The sequence below is a fragment of the Scyliorhinus torazame genome, chromosome 3 (assembly GCF_047496885.1).
Source record: "Scyliorhinus torazame isolate Kashiwa2021f chromosome 3, sScyTor2.1, whole genome shotgun sequence".
Taxonomy (NCBI): domain Eukaryota; kingdom Metazoa; phylum Chordata; class Chondrichthyes; order Carcharhiniformes; family Scyliorhinidae; genus Scyliorhinus; species Scyliorhinus torazame.
The window spans coordinates 167668206-167686702 of NC_092709.1; the positions used below are offsets into that span (position 1 = coordinate 167668206).

At 45.1% G+C, this 18497-nt stretch overlaps 1 protein-coding gene across 3 annotated transcripts in view; it reads right to left on the reverse strand.

Moving 5' to 3' along the window:
* The window catches only part of LOC140408803 (protein sel-1 homolog 3-like), a 142170-nt gene that overhangs the window by 81400 nt on the left and 42273 nt on the right, over positions 1-18497 (reverse strand). For all 3 annotated transcript variants that reach the window (XM_072496521.1, XM_072496520.1, XM_072496522.1), the window contains exons 7-10: positions 13918-14050; positions 8702-8837; positions 6993-7151; positions 1795-2015 (exon numbers count right to left, since the gene is read on the reverse strand). In XM_072496521.1, coding sequence (XP_072352622.1) covers positions 1795-2015; positions 6993-7151; positions 8702-8837; positions 13918-14050 — 649 coding nt within the window. The remainder of the gene's footprint in view (positions 1-1794; positions 2016-6992; positions 7152-8701; positions 8838-13917; positions 14051-18497) is intronic.

Genomic DNA, 18497 nt, shown 5'->3' on the forward strand with positions numbered 1-18497 from the left:
AGTCAGAGATCTAGGAGTACAGGTCCACAGGTCATTGAAAGGGGCAACACAGGTGGAGAAGGTAGTCAAGAAGGCATACGGCATGCTTGCCTTCATTGGCCGGGGCATTGAGTATAAGAATTGGCAAGTCATGTTGCAGCTGTATAGAACCTTAGTTAGGCCACACTTGGAGTATAGTGTTCAATTCTGGTCGCCACACTACCAGAAGGACGTGGAGGCTTTAGAGAGGGTGCAGAAGAGATTTACCAGAATGTTGCCTGGTATGGAGGGCATAAGCTATGAGGAGCGATTGAATAAACTCGGTTTGTTCTCACTGGAACGAAGGAGGTTGAGGGGCGACCTGATAGAGGTATACAAAATTATGAGGGGCATAGACAGAGTGGATAGTCAGAGGCTTTTCCTCAGGGTAGAGGGGTCAATTACTAGGGGGCATAGGTTTAAGGTGAGAGGGGCAAGGTTTAGAGTAGATGTACGAGGCAAGTTTTTTACGCAGAGGGTAATGGGTGCCTGGAACTCACTACCGGAGGAGGTAGTGGAAGCAGGGACGATAGGGACATTTAAGGGGCATCTTGACAAATATATGAATAGGATGGGAATAGAAGTATACGGACCCAGGAAGTGTAGAAGATTGTAGTTTAGTCGGGCAGTATGGTCGGCACGGGCTTGGAGGGCCGAAGGGCCTGTTCCTGTGCTGTACATTTCTTTGTTCTTTGTTCAGAGGGGCTGGCCCACCGATCGGTGGGCACCGATCGCGGGCCAGACCCCTTTTGAGTCCTACCCCAGTGAAAGAACCCCCCCTCCCCCCCAGGCTTACCGCGCCGTTCCCGCCGGCAGCGACAAGGTGCGGATGGCGCCGGCGGGAAGCCGTCGTTTTGGGCAGGCTGCTCGGCCCATCCGGGCCTGAGAATAGCGGGGGTGGGGGAGAATCGCCATTTTAGGTGTCTCGGGCGATTCACCATACTGTGCCGCGCAGAACTAGATAGTGCCGATCTTACCGCTTGGGTGCATCGCGGGAGGGCGTCGGACCGTAGTCGCGTGAAAAAATGGCGCCCCAGGCGATTCTCCCAAACGGCGCGGCATTGGAGAATCGCGCCCCAGGTACCTAATGAGAGGGTCAGCTGTAGGATTTGGCAGCTGGTTAATTTATTTTTTCAGAGAGTTGGTCACCATCAGGTGTTGGGGGGCGGGGTGCATTGGGGATTGGTTGTTGTTACTTTGGGGTTTGTGGGGGTGAAAAGGATGGAATGCTGATACCTGTTGTACATAGATGGCTGTATTGCTGTTATTCTGGAAAATGATTAACAAAATATTTTTTTTAAATTCGAGAGACGGGTTGGGAGGCTGGGGATATATTTTGTATATAGTATGAATCTGGTTGAATAATTTACATGTTTTTCAAATGAAAATTCAAATTAAAATATTTATTACAAAAAGCTACATGCCTCCCATTTTGAAAAGGATTATTTTCATTTTTAACTCATGCAGGCTGGGAATCCCTGGCCTCGGGAATCCCAGCAGGTAAAGGAGGTGAAAAGCTAAGGATCCTTGAGGTCTGTGTCTTTATTACCCTGCTGGTGGGATGGAAGCAGCAGGAGTGCATATTCAAGGTTCAACAAGTTAATTATTCCCATTGAACCTTCCACAATTAGCCGACACCTCCATTATGATCTGTTGACCCCCTACCTGTGATGCACATCTCTGGCAAAATTTTAAAAATGAAACGCACAAAAGGACTTTTCAGTTTAACAAGGCAGCAAAGTTTAAATAAATGTTGAATTTCATTGATTGCATTACCTGTAAAGGTTGTATTTCCACACCGAGACCAGTCTCAAAAATAACTGCCAGGAAATAGGCTGCTCTGTAGTAACCACAGCAGCTAGCTTCCATTAATGGAATGGTCAGGCGGTCAATCTGCTGGGTACTGTTTGGACGAACAAGTATCTCGACTGTCTTCTGGAAAAGCTTTTCGCCAACTTTAATAAGCGCAGATCGGAGGTTTGGTGAATGGGCGAAGTCTAGGCACAAGATCACAACAAAAGATTTGTAAAAATGCTGAAAGCTATATAAAAATAGGAAATGCACATTTTGCGATTTTATTATATAATGACATCTACCCCTGTTCTGCTTCCCCAAAAAGCTCCTGAACAACTCCAATATTTTTGACAGATTTTCTTATAGATCAATGGACAGTGGGATACAAAAGCAAAATACTCAACGTGATCATCTGAAATCAATTTCTTCATGAATTTAGAAGAGGCATTAACTCAAAAAAAAATGAGTGATCATCCCATACAAGAATTTCAAGGGTAATGTGGAAAATGTACAGTATCTTAGAACTATTTAAAATTTTTCCTGACATAAATTAGAATATTATAACATATAAATGCGGCGTTGGAGTTTCAAGCATGTTAAAACACTAATAAGGGATGTCTTTTCCGTAGTTTAGTATGAATGTAGTTACATTTAGCATAAGCAATCTCTGAATTATAATTTTCCATTTTAATTTGGAAGAGGATCCTTACTGAATGATGCCAACAATTTATTTAACTTAGTGAATAGATTATTTTAAATGCATTCTCTTATTGATGTCACTTGGTTAATGAATATAGATTATAAGGATCGGACAGAGTCAGCATGGACTTATGAAGGGGAAATCATGCTTGACAAATCGACTGAAATTCTTCGAGGATGTAACTAGCAGAATTGATGAAGGGGAGCCAGTGGATGTGGCATATTTGGACTTTCAAAGGCTTTTGACAAAGTCCCACATAAAAGATTAGCGTGTAAAATTAAAGTGCATGGGATTGGGGGTAGTGTATTGAGATGGATAGAAAACTGGTTGGCAGACAGGAACCAAAAAGTAGGAATTAACAGGTCTTTTTCAAATTTGCAGACAGTGACTAGTGGGGTACCGCAGGGATCGGTGCTCGGACCCCAGCTATTCACAATATATATTCATGATTTAGATGAGGGAACAAAATGTCATATCGCTAAATTTACAGATGACACCAAGTTGGGTGGGAGGGTGAGCTGTGAGATCCTTCAGTGTGATTTGCACAAGTTGAGTGAGTGGGCAAATGAATGGCAGATGTAATATAATTTGGAGAAATGAGAGGTTATCCACTTTGGTAGCAAAAAGAAAAAGGCAGACTATTATCTGAATGGCCATAAATTAGGAGAGTGGAACGTGCAAAGAGACCTAGATGACCCCATACACCAGTCACTGAAGGTAAGCATGAAGGTGCACAGGTGGTAAAGAAGGCAAATGCTATGCTGGCCTTCATTGCGAGAGGATTCGAGTACAGGAGCAGGGATGTCTTCTTGCAATTAATAATAATGATAATCTTTATTAGTGTCACAAGTGGGCTTACATTAATACTGCAATGAAGTTACTGTGAAAATCCCCTAGTCACCACACTACGGCACCTGTTCGGGTACACGGGGGGAGAATTCTGACTGTCCAATTCACCTAACAAACACGTCTTTCGGGACTTGTGGAAGGAAATCAGGGCACCCGGAGGAAACCCACTAAGACAAGGGGAGAATGTGCAGACTCCGCACAGACAGTTACACAAGCAGGGAATTGAACCCGGGTCCCTGGCGCTGTGAAGCAACTGTGCTACCATGCCCTTGGTGAGGCCACACCTGGAAAATTGGGTGCAGTTCTGGTCTCCTTATCGGAGGAAGGATGCTCTCGCAAAGAGGGAGTGCAGTGACGTTTTACCAGACTTACTGGGATGGCAGGACTGATGTACGAGAAGAGATTGAATTGGTTAGGATTGTAGTCGCTGGAGTTCAGGAGAATGAGGAGGATCTCCTAGAAACGTATAAAATTCTAACAGGACTAGACAGGGTAGATGCAGGAAGGATGTTCCCAATGATGGGTGTGTCCAGAACTAGGGGTCACTGTCTGAGGATATGGGGAGACCATTTAGGACAGAGATGAGGAGAAATTTCTTCACCTAGACAGTGGTGAGCCTGTGGAATTCATTACCACAGGAAGTAGTTGAATCCAAAACATCGTATGGTTTCAAGAAGCAGTTAGATATAGCACTTAGGGCAAAGGGGATCAAAGAATATGGGGAAAAGCGGGATTAGGCTATTGAGTTGGATGATTAGCCATGATCATAATGAATGTCGGAGCGGGCTTGAGGGCCAAATGGTCCTATTTTTTTCAATGTTTCGAAGTAAATTATGAGGTAGGTATATTTCTCAGAATAAAAGATTGGAAAATTGCAGGCTTTCTCGATAATTTGCATGTCACAGAATGAAATTGTGTAACCTTGTATCATATATTTTAATTTGCAAATTAAATACAGTGGGCTGAATTTTACCATTTTTCGCCGAATGTGGCAGTGGGTGGGAAACGTGGCGCTGAAGCCGTTGGTACCAACGGTGCTTTCTTCACCGTATTGTCAGGAACTGTGATGAATGCAAGAAATTGTCATATTTTATTTTATTCTTGCAGTAATGCTATTAAACCTGGGTTAAGATGCATCCAGACACTAAAGTCTACTAAAGCTGTGATTAAGGGGTTGTAAAAGTCTGGTAACCATTGATTTTGCAGGTGAAGTGTTGTGCTAATGGAATACTATTAACGTTTAAAGGACAATTGGGGTGTAGATAATTTATGAGGGGTATTGTGTTTGGTCATGGCTAAACAGGTCATGGGACATCTTGAGGGAGGAGACAGAAGAATACCTTATGCTTGGTGTACAGATGATGTAATTAAGGAGAGGAGACAGGTCTGTCTGAAAAGTTAGTTCTTCCTAGGATTTTAATCTGAACAGAGGTGTTTCAGTTTTGCTCCTGAAAGGTTCTCTCTCCAAAGATTCTGCACAGAGAAAAGTGGAAACCTGGTTATTAACTTTATTCATGAGTGGTATTTGGACTGTATTGGTTTGCTTAATTAGAAATGGAGGCAGGTTTGGGAAATAAGTTAAAGTTTCTCATTTTACTTCATAACTGCTGTAACAGTTAACTGTAAAGCTATTTCTCTGTTCTAAAGGTAGTTAATTCGGTGTTTAAATTAAAGTTTGTTTTAACATAAAAGATTGCGTCGCTCCACCAGCAAATTTGTTTTTTAAAGATCTGGCGCCATTTCTAAAGGCACAATGGGTAAGATGGAACTACACCTCCCCCCTTGGTGCTATCCCATGGTGCCGCTGGCACTGTAATGTCAGGGGCCAGTGCCTAGTCATGACCCTCTCCTTCCTGAGCGATGCACTCACCCGAGCTCCTGGGAAACCAGGTCAGCATGGGTTACTGAACGGCAGGGGGAGGATCTGATGATCAGGTGTAGAGGCCTAATAATGACATTCAAGTGTATTAAAATGGTATTCTTGTTACGTCACTGGCAGTGGCTCTGGACAATCCCGTGGGCCCTTCCACCGACATAAAACACGATTTGGGCTTCTCACGGGATTTTCCGCTCCAGTCACTAAACCCACCTGAGAAGAGTGGGATCATAAAATCCTGGCCAGTGAAAAACAAGCATTCTTCATTTTCATCGAGGGGAAATTTACCTCTGTATTTTCAGAAAAGGTATGGGAGGCAGAGTCATACTCCATGGTATGGAAGGGTGCAGACCAGCTGCCATGATTCCCACATGATGAGTTCCGGATCTGTTTCATCAAGGTGAGACACTGCTAGAAAGCTATATATTTCCACACAGGGAAGGCAGAAGCTAAAAGCATTATTATCATATTAATTCACGAGTTTTATACCATAGTGATCAGCTATAGAGCAACAAGGACAGAAACGAGGTGAGATACAAGCCGGACTCGTCACACTTTTAAAAAAGTGGTCGCTTATTTAAGACAGAGATGAGGATCATTTTTCTCTTTCAGGGGGTTGAGATTCCCTTGAACGCTCTTCCTCAAAAGGCAGTGGAAGAAGAGTCTTTGAGTATTTTTAAGGCAGAGCTGGATAGATTCTTGATTAACAAGGGGATGAAAGTTGATCAGGGGTAGGCAGGAACGTGGGGTTGAAGTTACAATCAGATCAGCCATCATTTTATTGAATGGCAGAGTAGGATCGAGGGGCCAAGTGGCCCAATCCTGCTCCTAATTCCTATGTCCGTAAAACAGATGAAAGTGAGATTTTAAAAAAGAGGGAGTACTGAGCATAAAGGCAAAAAAGTAATAGAACAGATATAATGGGAGTCAAAGTTATGGACAATTTTTATGTTTCTGTAAACTGTTAAGAATTTAAGTTTTATAAGTTGGTTATGTTTTAAACTGTCTCTTTTAATTCAAAGTAAAAAGGAAGCATGTGTTCTTCTGCTAGTTTTGTTGGCAATAAACCAAGGTGACCAGTTACCTGGCCAGTTCTGCTGAAATTTAAATATCAATTTCACACCTGAACACAAAGATAGAAGAAGCTGCCCTGGCTTTGGGCAGGCTTAGTGGCTCGGACTTTGGAAAGGGAGAGAGCAAGTCCCGAACAGAGAGAGACAGGGACAGCAGCTGCTGCTGTCAGCAGAGGGGAAAAGGATTTCTCCGTTAGCTACCAGACAGAATGTGGGTGGAAGATAGTCTCTGGCCAAAGAGGGGGCACTGACGGAACTTCAGGGGTGATGGAAGCTTCGTCCTGCCATGGCCAGGGAAGGAATCATCAGAGGTTTGCTGCTAGAGGTTGGTTTGGCATTTCCGCTAGCACTAGGCATTACGACTCAGTGAAACAGGGAGAAGTGAGCTTGTTGGTAGCTGGGAATAACGTTGGACAGGTTTCTTTAAAGACTGCAATTCTGTAGAGGGTGTGTGGTAACACATAAATGGTGTTTCAAATCTGTTAAAACACTAAAGTGCTAAGTGTATGAGTCGCCTACTAAGCAATCTTAAACCAATGTTGATTTTAATTTGTTACTGTAAAAGTCTTAACATTTTTAATTTTTGTCATCCAATTCCTTTAGGTTGGTCGCTAAGAATACAAATCTCTTTTTAAAAATCAACTGTTTTTACAGGGATCATAACAAAACACTTTGCAATTACCTGAAATTGGCTGCAAAGCCATTGTGTGAACTAGATCAAAGAAAGCCTTATATTTCTTCTCAGTTCTTTTCCCCCAGGGATGTGCTGCACATTTTTCTTTGTCGTAATCTACTGGTCCATATTTCGTGACCAACTCTAAATAATAACTGTTGCTTCTATCTGTAAATAAATCAGATTATAATCATTGCTAAACTGTGAAGAATGGATGTCTTCTGATGAGAAATGCAAAGTGGATCTCTATCACTTACTCTATCACTAAGCTGTCTTTTGATTTGCAAGTTAATTCCTTCTTTATATGAATCATCCCAAGGGAAAGCAACAGGAAATTTGAATCACAATAGCAATTTCAAGAGTAACACCAGAGAAATGAAAGGGGACTATATGAGTTGCATGTGATTCATTCAAAAACAAATTTAATATCTCTAGTATAAGAAATCTTCATAACATTGATATGAGTACATTAGTAGACACTGCTCTATGCTGTAGGGTAAAGAAGTGCTATAAACACTCAACAGGAATAGGTTGGGAATCTATCACGAGAAGGACTTCAACCAAGATGTCAGTTCTGCCACCAAGACTGGATTGTAACCGTTCAGGATGGTGACAAGTTCCACATTTTGCATCAACCTCAAGCATTTTGCTACCTATAAATTAGAGATGTACCGCAAGAATCAAAATTTATACAATACAAAAGGAATCCCTACAAAAAACTGACAGACATGTCTTCATCTTATGTATCATGTCAACATACAATATTTCAAATAAGTCTGCCACTGATGTCTGGACTGCCAATTCACAGAATAATGGAGTTATGGAGACTCATCCTTCTAACTTTCTAGGTTGCAGAACTCCAGAAAATAAACTCAAGCTTATATATTTATATATACTTGAATGCCACACAAAGACTGGCAAATCCCTATGACAGAAGTGCATGAAAAACATTGGATGGCAATGAACCAAGAAGCTATCTACATTAGGCCCGAATTACAAAGAAAACTTAACACAAAATTTCTGATCTGTTGTAAAATTGCTTGCTCACCTTTTTGCTTCATAATTTAACCTGATAGTTAAAAATCTAAAACCAGATCAGATGTTGTGATACACTGCTACTTTCTCACAATGGAAAGTAATCCCCGGGATGGCACTGAATCCATCCAATAGCTAAAGTAACAAAGACTTTTAGTTTGATGTCCCGTCATCACTTGCCAAGAACTCTGAATAGCTTTCAAAAGCTTGCGCATATATCAGGACCAGTGATGGTACTCTCAAAACCAGACCACAATCTGAAACCGAATGTCAAGTACATACATTAGGAACATTACAGTTGCAACACCTTTAGTAAAACCCATGTGAGTGAATCAATGTGAATCATCTGCTAGCTTTATCCAGCCCAGAAAGCTTGAACTGCCTTAGGTTTGTATAGTTCTGTTAATATAGGCAATCCTGAGGTACTGTAGCCTCCAAAACAAGTTCACTAATCATTTACTTTTACACCAGTCTGTTCTGTATTGGGTTCCTTGTGATGATTAGCACTTTATTAAAATTTATGTTGTGCAACTGAGTAAATGCAAGAGCTTCTCATCACAACCTTTAATTAGCTCATGATTTCCTCTACATTCAAATTCTATATAACAATTAATATTTCTTTCACAAACCCATATAAGGCAGCATCATTTAATTATCTCATCAGTTCCAAGGCCTTTACTTACACATCTGTTGCATCTTCTTGAGTAATCCGAAGGACTGAAAATACTCCATGGTATGTGTTGTGAGATATTTGCACTTTCTATTGTACTGTTCAACATGTTTATGGAAATTATGATCAGTGACAAGAGGGTTTGAAATCTGCAAACATAAGGAGGAAATTATGTTAAATGCAATTGAACTAGTGTTAAACACAACATAATGGTTCTTGATGGTGGAGAGATCCCTTACATATTCGTTACTGCTGTGCATGTTTATTGAAAGCTAATTTTGTATTATTTCATTTAGTAATGAAGGTGATGGGGCTGGGAAGGAAATAGAAACATTTCTCAACTAATCAAAGTGCATCTTTTTGACTGAATAAATGTACAGCTCTTGGGCTATTTGTTCCATCACTCTAGATTTTCTGGTTTCATGGTAGGGAGGAGTGTAATACATCTGAGACACTGATTTCTCTAGCAGTCTAAGACGCCTCTTTATTTCTGTGCCCAACTAACCCCGTCCCACCACCCCACTCTCACTTCCCATCCCACCAAGCTCCTTCAACTAACCTCATTACGTTTTGACCAAGAAACTATTTTGCCATCAAAATGTACATTTAACACGGCAAATGTAGCACCACTTTCTGACAGTAATGAAGGTGGTAGGCGGGATTTGTTGACCCTGAGGCTATGTGTTGACGCCGTTGGAAATGCCGTTGTGTTTCCTGACGGTGTCAACACGGCCACAGGATCAGCAATTCTGGCCCCTACATGGGGCCAGCAGGGCGCTGGAGCAGTTCACACCGCTCCAGCTGCTGATCCGGCCGTGGAATGGCCGCTGGGGGATGCGTGCATGCGCAGTGGGTCCGGCGCGAACCTGCGCGTACGCAATCCCACCGGCGCAATTTCCGCGCCGGCCCTGACCCACCATGGCACAGGAGTACAGGCGTTGGCGCAGAAGAAAAGAGGCTGGGAGACAGCGAGGCCGGCCCGCCGATCAGTGGGTCCCGATCGCGGGCCAGGCCACATCGGAGGCCCCCCCCCGGGGTCGGACACCCTCTTCCCCCCCCCCCCCCCCCATAGGCTGCCCCTGGACCCTTCAACGCCGAGGTCTCGCCAGCTCAGAGCACGTTAGAACGGCGCCGGTGGGACTCGTTTTTCTTTTTTTTTTTTACGGCCATTCGGCCCATCTGGGCCACAGAATCACGGGGGGCCGCTAGTGTCACACGGGAGGGTTTAAACTAGTATGGCAGGGGGGTGGGTACGGGAGCAATAGGTCAGAAGGTGAGAGCATTGAGGGAGAACTAGGGAATAGGGACAGTGTGGCTCTGAGGCAGAGCAGACGGGGAAAAGTTGCTGAACACAGCGGGTCTGGTGGCCTGAAGTGCATATGTTTTAATGCAAGGAGCATTACGGGTAAGGCAGATGAACTTAGAGCTTGGATTACTACTTGGAACTATGATGTTATTGCCATTACAGAGACCTGGTTGAGGGAAGGGCAGGATTGGCAGCTAAACGTTCCAGGATTTAGATGTTTCAGGCGGGATAGAGGGGGATGTAAAAGGGGAGGCGGAGTTGCGCTACTTGTTCGGGAGAATATCACAGCTATACTGCGAGAGGACACCTCAGAGGGCAGTGAGGCTATATGGGTAGAGATCAGGAATAAGAAGGGTGCAGTCACAATGTTGGGGGTATACTACAGGCCTCCCAACAGCCAGCGGGAGATAGAGGAGCAGATAGGTAGACAGATTTTGGAAAAGAGTAAAAACAACAGGGTTGTGGTGATGGGAGACTTCAACTTCCCCAATATTGACTGGGACTCACTTAGTGCCAGGGGCTTAGACGGGGCGGAGTTTGTAAGGAGCATCCAGGAGGGCTTCTTAAAACAATATGTAGACAGTCCAACTAGGGAAGGGGCAGTACTGGACCTGGTATTGGGGAATGAGCCCGGCCAGGTGGTAGATGTTTCAGTAGGGGAGCATTTCGGTAACAGTGACCACAATTCAGTAAGTTTTAAAGTACTGGTGGACAAGGATAAGAGTGGTCCGAGGATGAATGTGCTAAATTGGGGGAAGGCTAATTATAACAATATTAGGCGGGAACTGAAGAACATAGATTGGGGGCGGATGTTTGAGGGCAAATCAACATCTGACATGTGGGAGGCTTTCAAGTGTCAGTTGAAAGGAATACAGGACAGGCATGTTCCTGTGAGGAAGAAAGATAAATACGGCAATTTTCGGGAACCTTGGATGACGAGTGATATTGTAGGCCTCATCAAAAAGAAAAAGGAGGCATTTGTCAGGGCTAAAAGGCTGGGAACAGACGAAGCCTGTGTGGCATATAAGGAAAGTAGGAAGGAACTTAAGCAAGGAGTCAGGAGGGCTAGAAGGGGTCATGAAAAGTCATTGGCAAATAGGGTTAAGGAAAATCCCAAGGCTTTTTACACGTACATAAAAAGCAAGAGGGTAGCCAGGGAAAGGGTTGGCCCACTGAAGGATAGGCAAGGGAATCTATGTGTGGAGCCAGAGGAAATGGGCGAGGTACTAAATGAATACTTTGCATCAGTATTCACCAAAGAGAAGGAATTGGTAGATGTTGAGTCTGGAGAAGGGGGTGTAGATAGCCTGGGTCACATTGTCATCCAAAAAGACGAGGTGTTGGGTGTCTTAAAAAATATTAAGATAGATAAGTCCCCAGGGCCTGATGGGATCTACCCCAGAATACTGAAGGAGGCTGGAGAGGAAATTGCTGAGGCCTTGACAGAAATCTTTGGATCCTCGCTGTCTTCAGGGGATGTCCCGGAGGACTGGAGAATAGCCAATGTTGTTCCTCTGTTTAAGAAGGGTAGCAAGGATAATCCCGGGAACTACAGGCCGGTGAGCCTTACTTCAGTGGTAGGGAAATTACTGGAGAGAATTCTTCGAGACAGGATCTACTCCCATTTGGAAGCAAATGGACGTATTAGTGAGAGGCAGCACGGTTTTGTGAAGGGGAGGTCGTGTCTCACTAACTTGATAGAGTTTTTCGAGGAGGTCACTAAGATGATTGATGCAGGTAGGGCAGTAGATGTTGTCTATATGGACTTCAGTAAGGCCTTTGACAAGGTCCCTCATGGTAGACTAGTACAAAAGGTGAAGTCACACGGGATCAGGGGTGAACTGGCAAGGTGGATACAGAACTGGCTAGGCCATAGAAGGCAGAGGGTAGCAATGGAGGGATGCTTTTCTAATTGGAGGGCTGTGACCAGTGGTGTTCCACAGGGATCAGTGCTGGGACCTTTGCTCTTTGTAGTATATATAAATGATTTGGAGGAAAATGTAACTGGTCTGATTAGTAAGTTTGCAGACGACACAAAGGTTGGTGGAATTGCGGATAGCGATGAGGACTGTCTGAGGATACAGCAGGATTTAGATTGTCTGGAGACTTGGGCGGAGAGATGGCAGATGGAGTTTAATCCGGACAAATGTGAGGTAATGCATTTTGGAAGGGCTAATGCAGGTAGGGAATATACAGTGAATGGTAGAACCCTCAAGAGTATTGAAAGTCAAAGAGATCTAGGAGTACAGGTCCACAGGTCATTGAAAGGGGCAACACAGGTGGAGAAGGTAGTCAAGAAGGCATATGGCATGCTTGCCTTCATTGGCCGGGGCATTGAGTATAAGAATTGGCAAGTCATGTTGCAGCTGTATAGAACCTTAGTTAGGCCACACTTGGAGTATAGTGTTCAATTCTGGTCGCCACACTACCAGAAGGATGTGGAGGCTTTAGAGAGGGTGCAGAAGAGATTTACCAGAATGTTGCCTGGTATGGAGGGCATAAGCTATGAGGAGCGATTGAATAAACTCGGTTTGTTCTCACTGGAACGAAGGAGGTTGAGGGGCGACCTGATAGAGGTATACAAAATTATGAGGGGCATAGACAGAGTGGATAGTCAGAGGCTTTTCCCCAGGGTAGAGGGGTCAATTACTAGGGGGCATAGGTTTAAGGTGAGAGGGGCAAGGTTTAGAGTAGATGTACGAGGCAAGTTTTTTACGCAGAGGGTAGTGGGTGCCTGGAACTCACTACCGGAGGAGGTAGTGGAAGCAGGGACGATAGGGACATTTAAGGGGCATCTTGACAAATATATGAATAGGATGGGAATGGAAGGATACGGACCCAGGAAGTGTAGAAGATTGTAGTTTAGTCGGGCAGTATGGTCGGCACGGGCTTGGAGGGCCGAAGGGCCTGTTCCTGTGCTGTACATTTCTTTGTTCTTTGTAGAGCGGCCCCTGACTGGCGCCACGCCGACCCCAATGCCGCCGATTCTCCGCTCTGTGGAGAATCGCGTCGGGGCGGTGTGGCGCGACTCGCGCAGCCCGCCAGCGATTCTCCGACCCGGTGCGGGGTCAGAGAATCCCGCCCGGTATCTTTGGGTGGAACACAATAATGAATATCTGTAAGTTTCCTGAAATATTAGCAACTTATATTTACAAAGTGCATTCAATGAATAAAATGTGCCAAGGCGCTTCACAGAAGTGTTGTAAAGCAAAATTAGACATTGAGCCAGTGAATATTAAGGTAGATGGCCAAAAGTTTGCTCAAAGAGATAGGTTTTTCAGGAGCATCTTAAAGGCCATTACCAGTTCATGGAGTCCCATAGCTTGACATAGAAGTCATGAGGGGTCATGGTGGATGGGGAAATGGTTGGACATGGGGGCTTGAGGTGGCATGGATAGTGCATGGGGTCTGTGGTGTGTGGGGGCGTGGAGGGAGTAATCGAGGTGAGCCTTTTAAACAACCTGCCTCTGACTTTCTCCTCGGGTTGGTTGGCTCGACTCCACCCACCATCAGTCAATGAAGATTCCCTCTTTGTGGGCACATTCTCCTGAGGAAGGTGGGCTAAGCAGGAATTTACCAGGCTCTCGCTACACCCCCAGAGGATGAAAATTCAGGCCATTAATTCTTTTTTTTCTCCAAAAAATGCTGCCTGACCTGCTGAGTATTTCTAACATTTCCTGTTTTATTTCAGATTTCCAATGTCTGAAATATTTTGCTTTGAATGCTTTGGCTTTATGTGTTTCACTTTCATCATACTCTTGAAGCAGTTTTGTAGCACAGAGAGGTTAGTCATTTGTCAAACATCAGAACATTCAAAACTAAGGTGATTGACAATAAACAAACAGGTCCAAACATTCTGGTGGAGGCAGTAAACAATGAACATTTTTGTGCGTACATTCACATGATTTGAATCCAAAGGTTACCTCTTGGCCCGTTAGGGCGAGGAGCCGATATAACTTCACAGGACCAATGAATCCCTCAAAAGCACGCACATGATTGCTGCCTCCAAGTACAAAGTACCCAGCTGAATTATTGAGATGAACATCTTCACGATAGCTGGAAAGTAACACCATTTAGAAACTAGTGATCTTTGCATCATTCTACACAAACAGGGACTAATCTTATCGCAATTCATATCGTGTTGGCTAGATATATGATAAAGATGCCCCTGACTCAGAATTAATAGAATACAAAATCTCCAGCAAATTACTGTTTAAGGTTATCTGAAATGATCGACTCCCTGGCGGTCTCCCTGAGTTATCATTCTAGAACACAGAAATTATTCTCTTTCTCTCTTCTGGTACAATGCCCCTAAGTGGAATTGGCGACCACAGACTTTTGTTTTTAAACGTATTTTATTGCAAACATTTACAAAAGTACAAAAACACAAATAAATCAAAATCTCTACACCTCATAGTTTGTGTATGTTTCCCCCCCTCCTCCTCCTCCTCCTCCCCGCCCCCCCCCCCTCCCACGACCAATAATTCCCCAAACATGGTCATGAACAATCCCCCCACCTTGTCTCAAAGCCTTCTACTGATCCCCTCAATTTGAATTTGGTCTTTTCCAGCCGGAAAAGTCATATAGGTGCCCCAGCCAGACCGCCACCCCCGGTGGCGTTGTCGATCGCCATTCCAACAGAATCCTTCGCCGGACAACAAGAGAGGCGGAGGCCACAACGTCGGCCTTCCTTCCCTTCATCAGCTCCGGCATTTCCGACACCCCAAAATTGCCACCATAAAGTCCGGCCCGGCCTCTACCCCCACAATCTTTGATAACATGCCAAACACCCCCTCTCAGTATCCCTCCAATCTCTCACAGCCCCAGAATATATGCGTGTGATTTGCTGGTCCTCGCCCATACTTCTCACACCCGTCTGCCACCCCCTGGAAGAACCCACTCATCGTCGCCCGAGTCATATGTACCCTATGCATCACCTTAAATTGAATCAAACTCATCCTCGCACATGAGGAGGTCGAATTCACCCTGCACATCGCCTCACGCCTCACTCCACATCCTATTTCCGCCCCAGCTCCTCCTCCCATTTCTCCTTAATCCTCACTACTTGCGCTCCCCTTCTGCTCCCCCAGCAACCCGTACATATCCCAACCTTACCCTTCCCTTCCACATCCGGGAGTAGCAACCGCTCCATTAGGATACACTGGCAGCTTGGGGAACCCTCTCTATTCCTTCTACGCGAAGTCCCTCACTTGCACACAGCTGAACTTGCTTCCTTTTAGCAGCTCCACACTCTCCTGCAAGCTCTTCCAGACTTGCACACCTTTCCTCCAGATATAAATGCCTCGCCCTCACCAGCCCCACCTCCCTCCACCTCCTATACATGCCATCCGTCTCCCCTGGCTTAAACCCATGATATTCACACAGCGGTGTTAGCACCGACATCCCCTCCATCGTAAAGTGTCTCCTCAACTGGTTCCGCACCCTAATCATGGACTGTACCACCGGGTTCACCATGTACCTCCTCGACGCCAGTGGAAGTGGCGCTGTTACCATGGCCAAGGAAGTGGCGCTGTTACCATGGCCATCAGGCTAGAGCCCCGACAGGCCACCTCCTCCATCCTAACCCACTCTCACCACTCTCCTTCCCACCACCGCCTCACCTTCTCTGCATTCGCTGCCTAATAGTAATGCAATGGATTTGGTAACACTAATCCCCTTTCTGCCTCTTTAGCAAGGCCCTCTTCACCCTAGGTACCTTCCCTACCCATATGAACTCCAAAATTGCTGCATCCAGTTTCTGGAAAAAGGCCTTCGGAATGAAGGTCGGAAGGGTTTGGAATACAATCAGGAAGCTTGGCAGAACATTCATTTTTACCACTTGGACTCACCCCCCATTGACAGGTATAACGTATCCCATCTCCTAAAGTCCTCCCTAACTTCCTCCACCAACTCTGTCAGGTTCCATTTGTGCATCGTCGCCCACTCCCCCGTCACCTGAACCCCCAAATACCTAAACCTGCCCCTGGCTACCCTAAATGGCAACAGCGCAAGATTGGCTCCCCAACCTACAGCATTCACCGGAAACACCTCACTCTTTCCAACATTCAGCTTATAGCCGGAGAAGGCCCCGAACCTCTCTAGTATGCCCATTATTCGCCCCATACTCTCCAAAGGGTCCGACACGAACAGCAGAAGGTTGTCTGTGTATAGCGACACCCGGTTTTCCCTACTCCCCCTCGTAAAACCCTGCTATTCTACTGACCACCTAAGGGCCTTCGCCAAGGGCTCTATCACCAGCGCGAATAGCAGCAGTGACAGCGGACACCGCTGTCTCATTCCCCTGTGCAACCTGAAACTCCGTGAACTCATCTCGTTTTCCGTACACTCGCCACCAGGGCATGTACAACAGATGCACGCACGCCACAAACTTCGGCCCAAACCCAAACCTTCCTAGAATGTCGAACAGGTGCCGGCTCTCCACCCAGTCGAAAGATTTCTCCACATCCATGGAGACCACTATCTCCGGTACCCGTTCCTTCGATGGGGTCAAGATCACGTTTAATAACCGCCTAATGTTACTGAAAAGCTGCCTTCCCTTTACTAAACCCGTTTGGTCCTCTGCAAGCACCCCCGGAATGCATCCTTCCATCTTCCCCCATTAAACCAGCCAACACTTTCACATCTGTGTTCAACAGCATATGGGCATGTATGACTCACACTCTAATGGGTCCTTCGCCGTCTTTGGGATCAGCATAATCAACGCCTGGATCATCCAAAAACTGCCCCATATCCCCTTCCTCTACCCCCGGATCGGCCTTGTATAACTTCTCATAATACTCCCCGAAAGCATTGTTCATCTTCCCCAACTTCGACACTACCTCCCACTTCCCTGTCCGTACCCAGAGGGTTTCCTTAGACGTGGCCTCCCTCCAAGGCTGATGGGCTAGCATACGGCTCACCTTCTCTCCATATTTACATTGCACCCCCTCGCCCTCCGGAGCTGCCCCACTGCCTTCCCAGTCATCGGCCTTTCAAACTGTCTCTGTAATCTCTTTCTCTTTGCCAACCCCTCCTTGGTGAGGCCACTCCAATATTTCCTGTCCACTTCGACTATCTCGTCCAACAACTGCCTACTCTTCCCTCCTCCCCTATGACCATGGACTTTTGTGATTGGGTCACGGTTATGCTCGGCAAGGTACTGCAGTGGTTTTCCTTGTCCGACTAGGAATCTTGCCCGCTCTAATCACCTGCCATTGACATGTCTTGAAGTATTTACTAGTCGATGATAAACCGGTTTGGCCATGTTATCAATACACATTCCTCGGCCAGCAAGTCCCAGAATGGGACTTGAAACAAAAGCTTCTGGCTCAGAGGCTACGGATGGCAGCCACTGTGCCACAAGACCCCTCAGAGAAATCTATGGACAACAAAAGAAACTAAGATCCACTAAACCTTCTATCATCCTGGTGGTTACCTGATGCAATGATAATGGAACTGTTAATTAATAACAGAGATCAATTTCGATCAATTAGTCTGCAATAGACCCAGACCTGACATATGAACAACCCCAGTTGGATGGAGAACTTTGGAAATCACTGGTTTAAAGTTACCTTTTTCATCCCAAGCATGTTACACTCACCACTGTGTGTTTAAAGTTACTCATACATAGGACCACAAATCAATTAAGGATTTTTCTGGGTGGAATGATGGGTTCAGGCTGTGTGAGTTCTATGCTTTGCTTCATCTGGATGTGGACCAGACTTCGGGGATTTCCCTGTTTTTCTTTCACCACAGGCTAGCTTTCCCTTCCTTTTACCCCATTTTATTCGACTCTTACTGGTTTATAGTTGGACAATCAGCCTTAGAATCTGATCTACATCTCTAGGAATCCAGCAAAGAACTGTCTTTTCTTTTAGATCTTTGGACTCATCAATGCTTCTGGAACACAATATGTCCCCCACACAATGTGACTGTCTTCACAGTAACTTCAATGTTTACAAGGTTCATGGCATAATTGTTAAAATTATTATATATAAATACATAGTACATTATTTGCACTGTTTACAACATTTGGTGATTACAAAACATTTCCAAGCACAAGTTCTTTTTTTAAAGTTAGATATTTTGAGCAATATATAGGATGCAATGCAGCAACTTTGCAAAATTACTTTGGCAACAATTGCACTCCCCGTGCCCATCCAATTTCTCCATCTTCTATGTGGCTTTGAACAGTAGAAATGTCACGAGGGTTCCATCACCTCCAGGTCTCCCTCCAAATCACACATCATACAGAACATATTTTCCATTCTATCAGTATCACTGGGTCTAAAGGATGGAATTCTGTACATCACATCTTTCCGGGTGAACTGTCAGCACAAGATGGAGGAGCTCAGGAAGGGGGTTTCTCAAGATGACAGGCTCAAGTGTACGTTGGGGATCTTAAAGCCATACCCCCAGACTCAAAGGCAAGATAGCTACCATTGAGTCACAGTTGAGACTATGGGCAAAATGTACTGGCTGGTCATGCCGGTGTGATATTTTG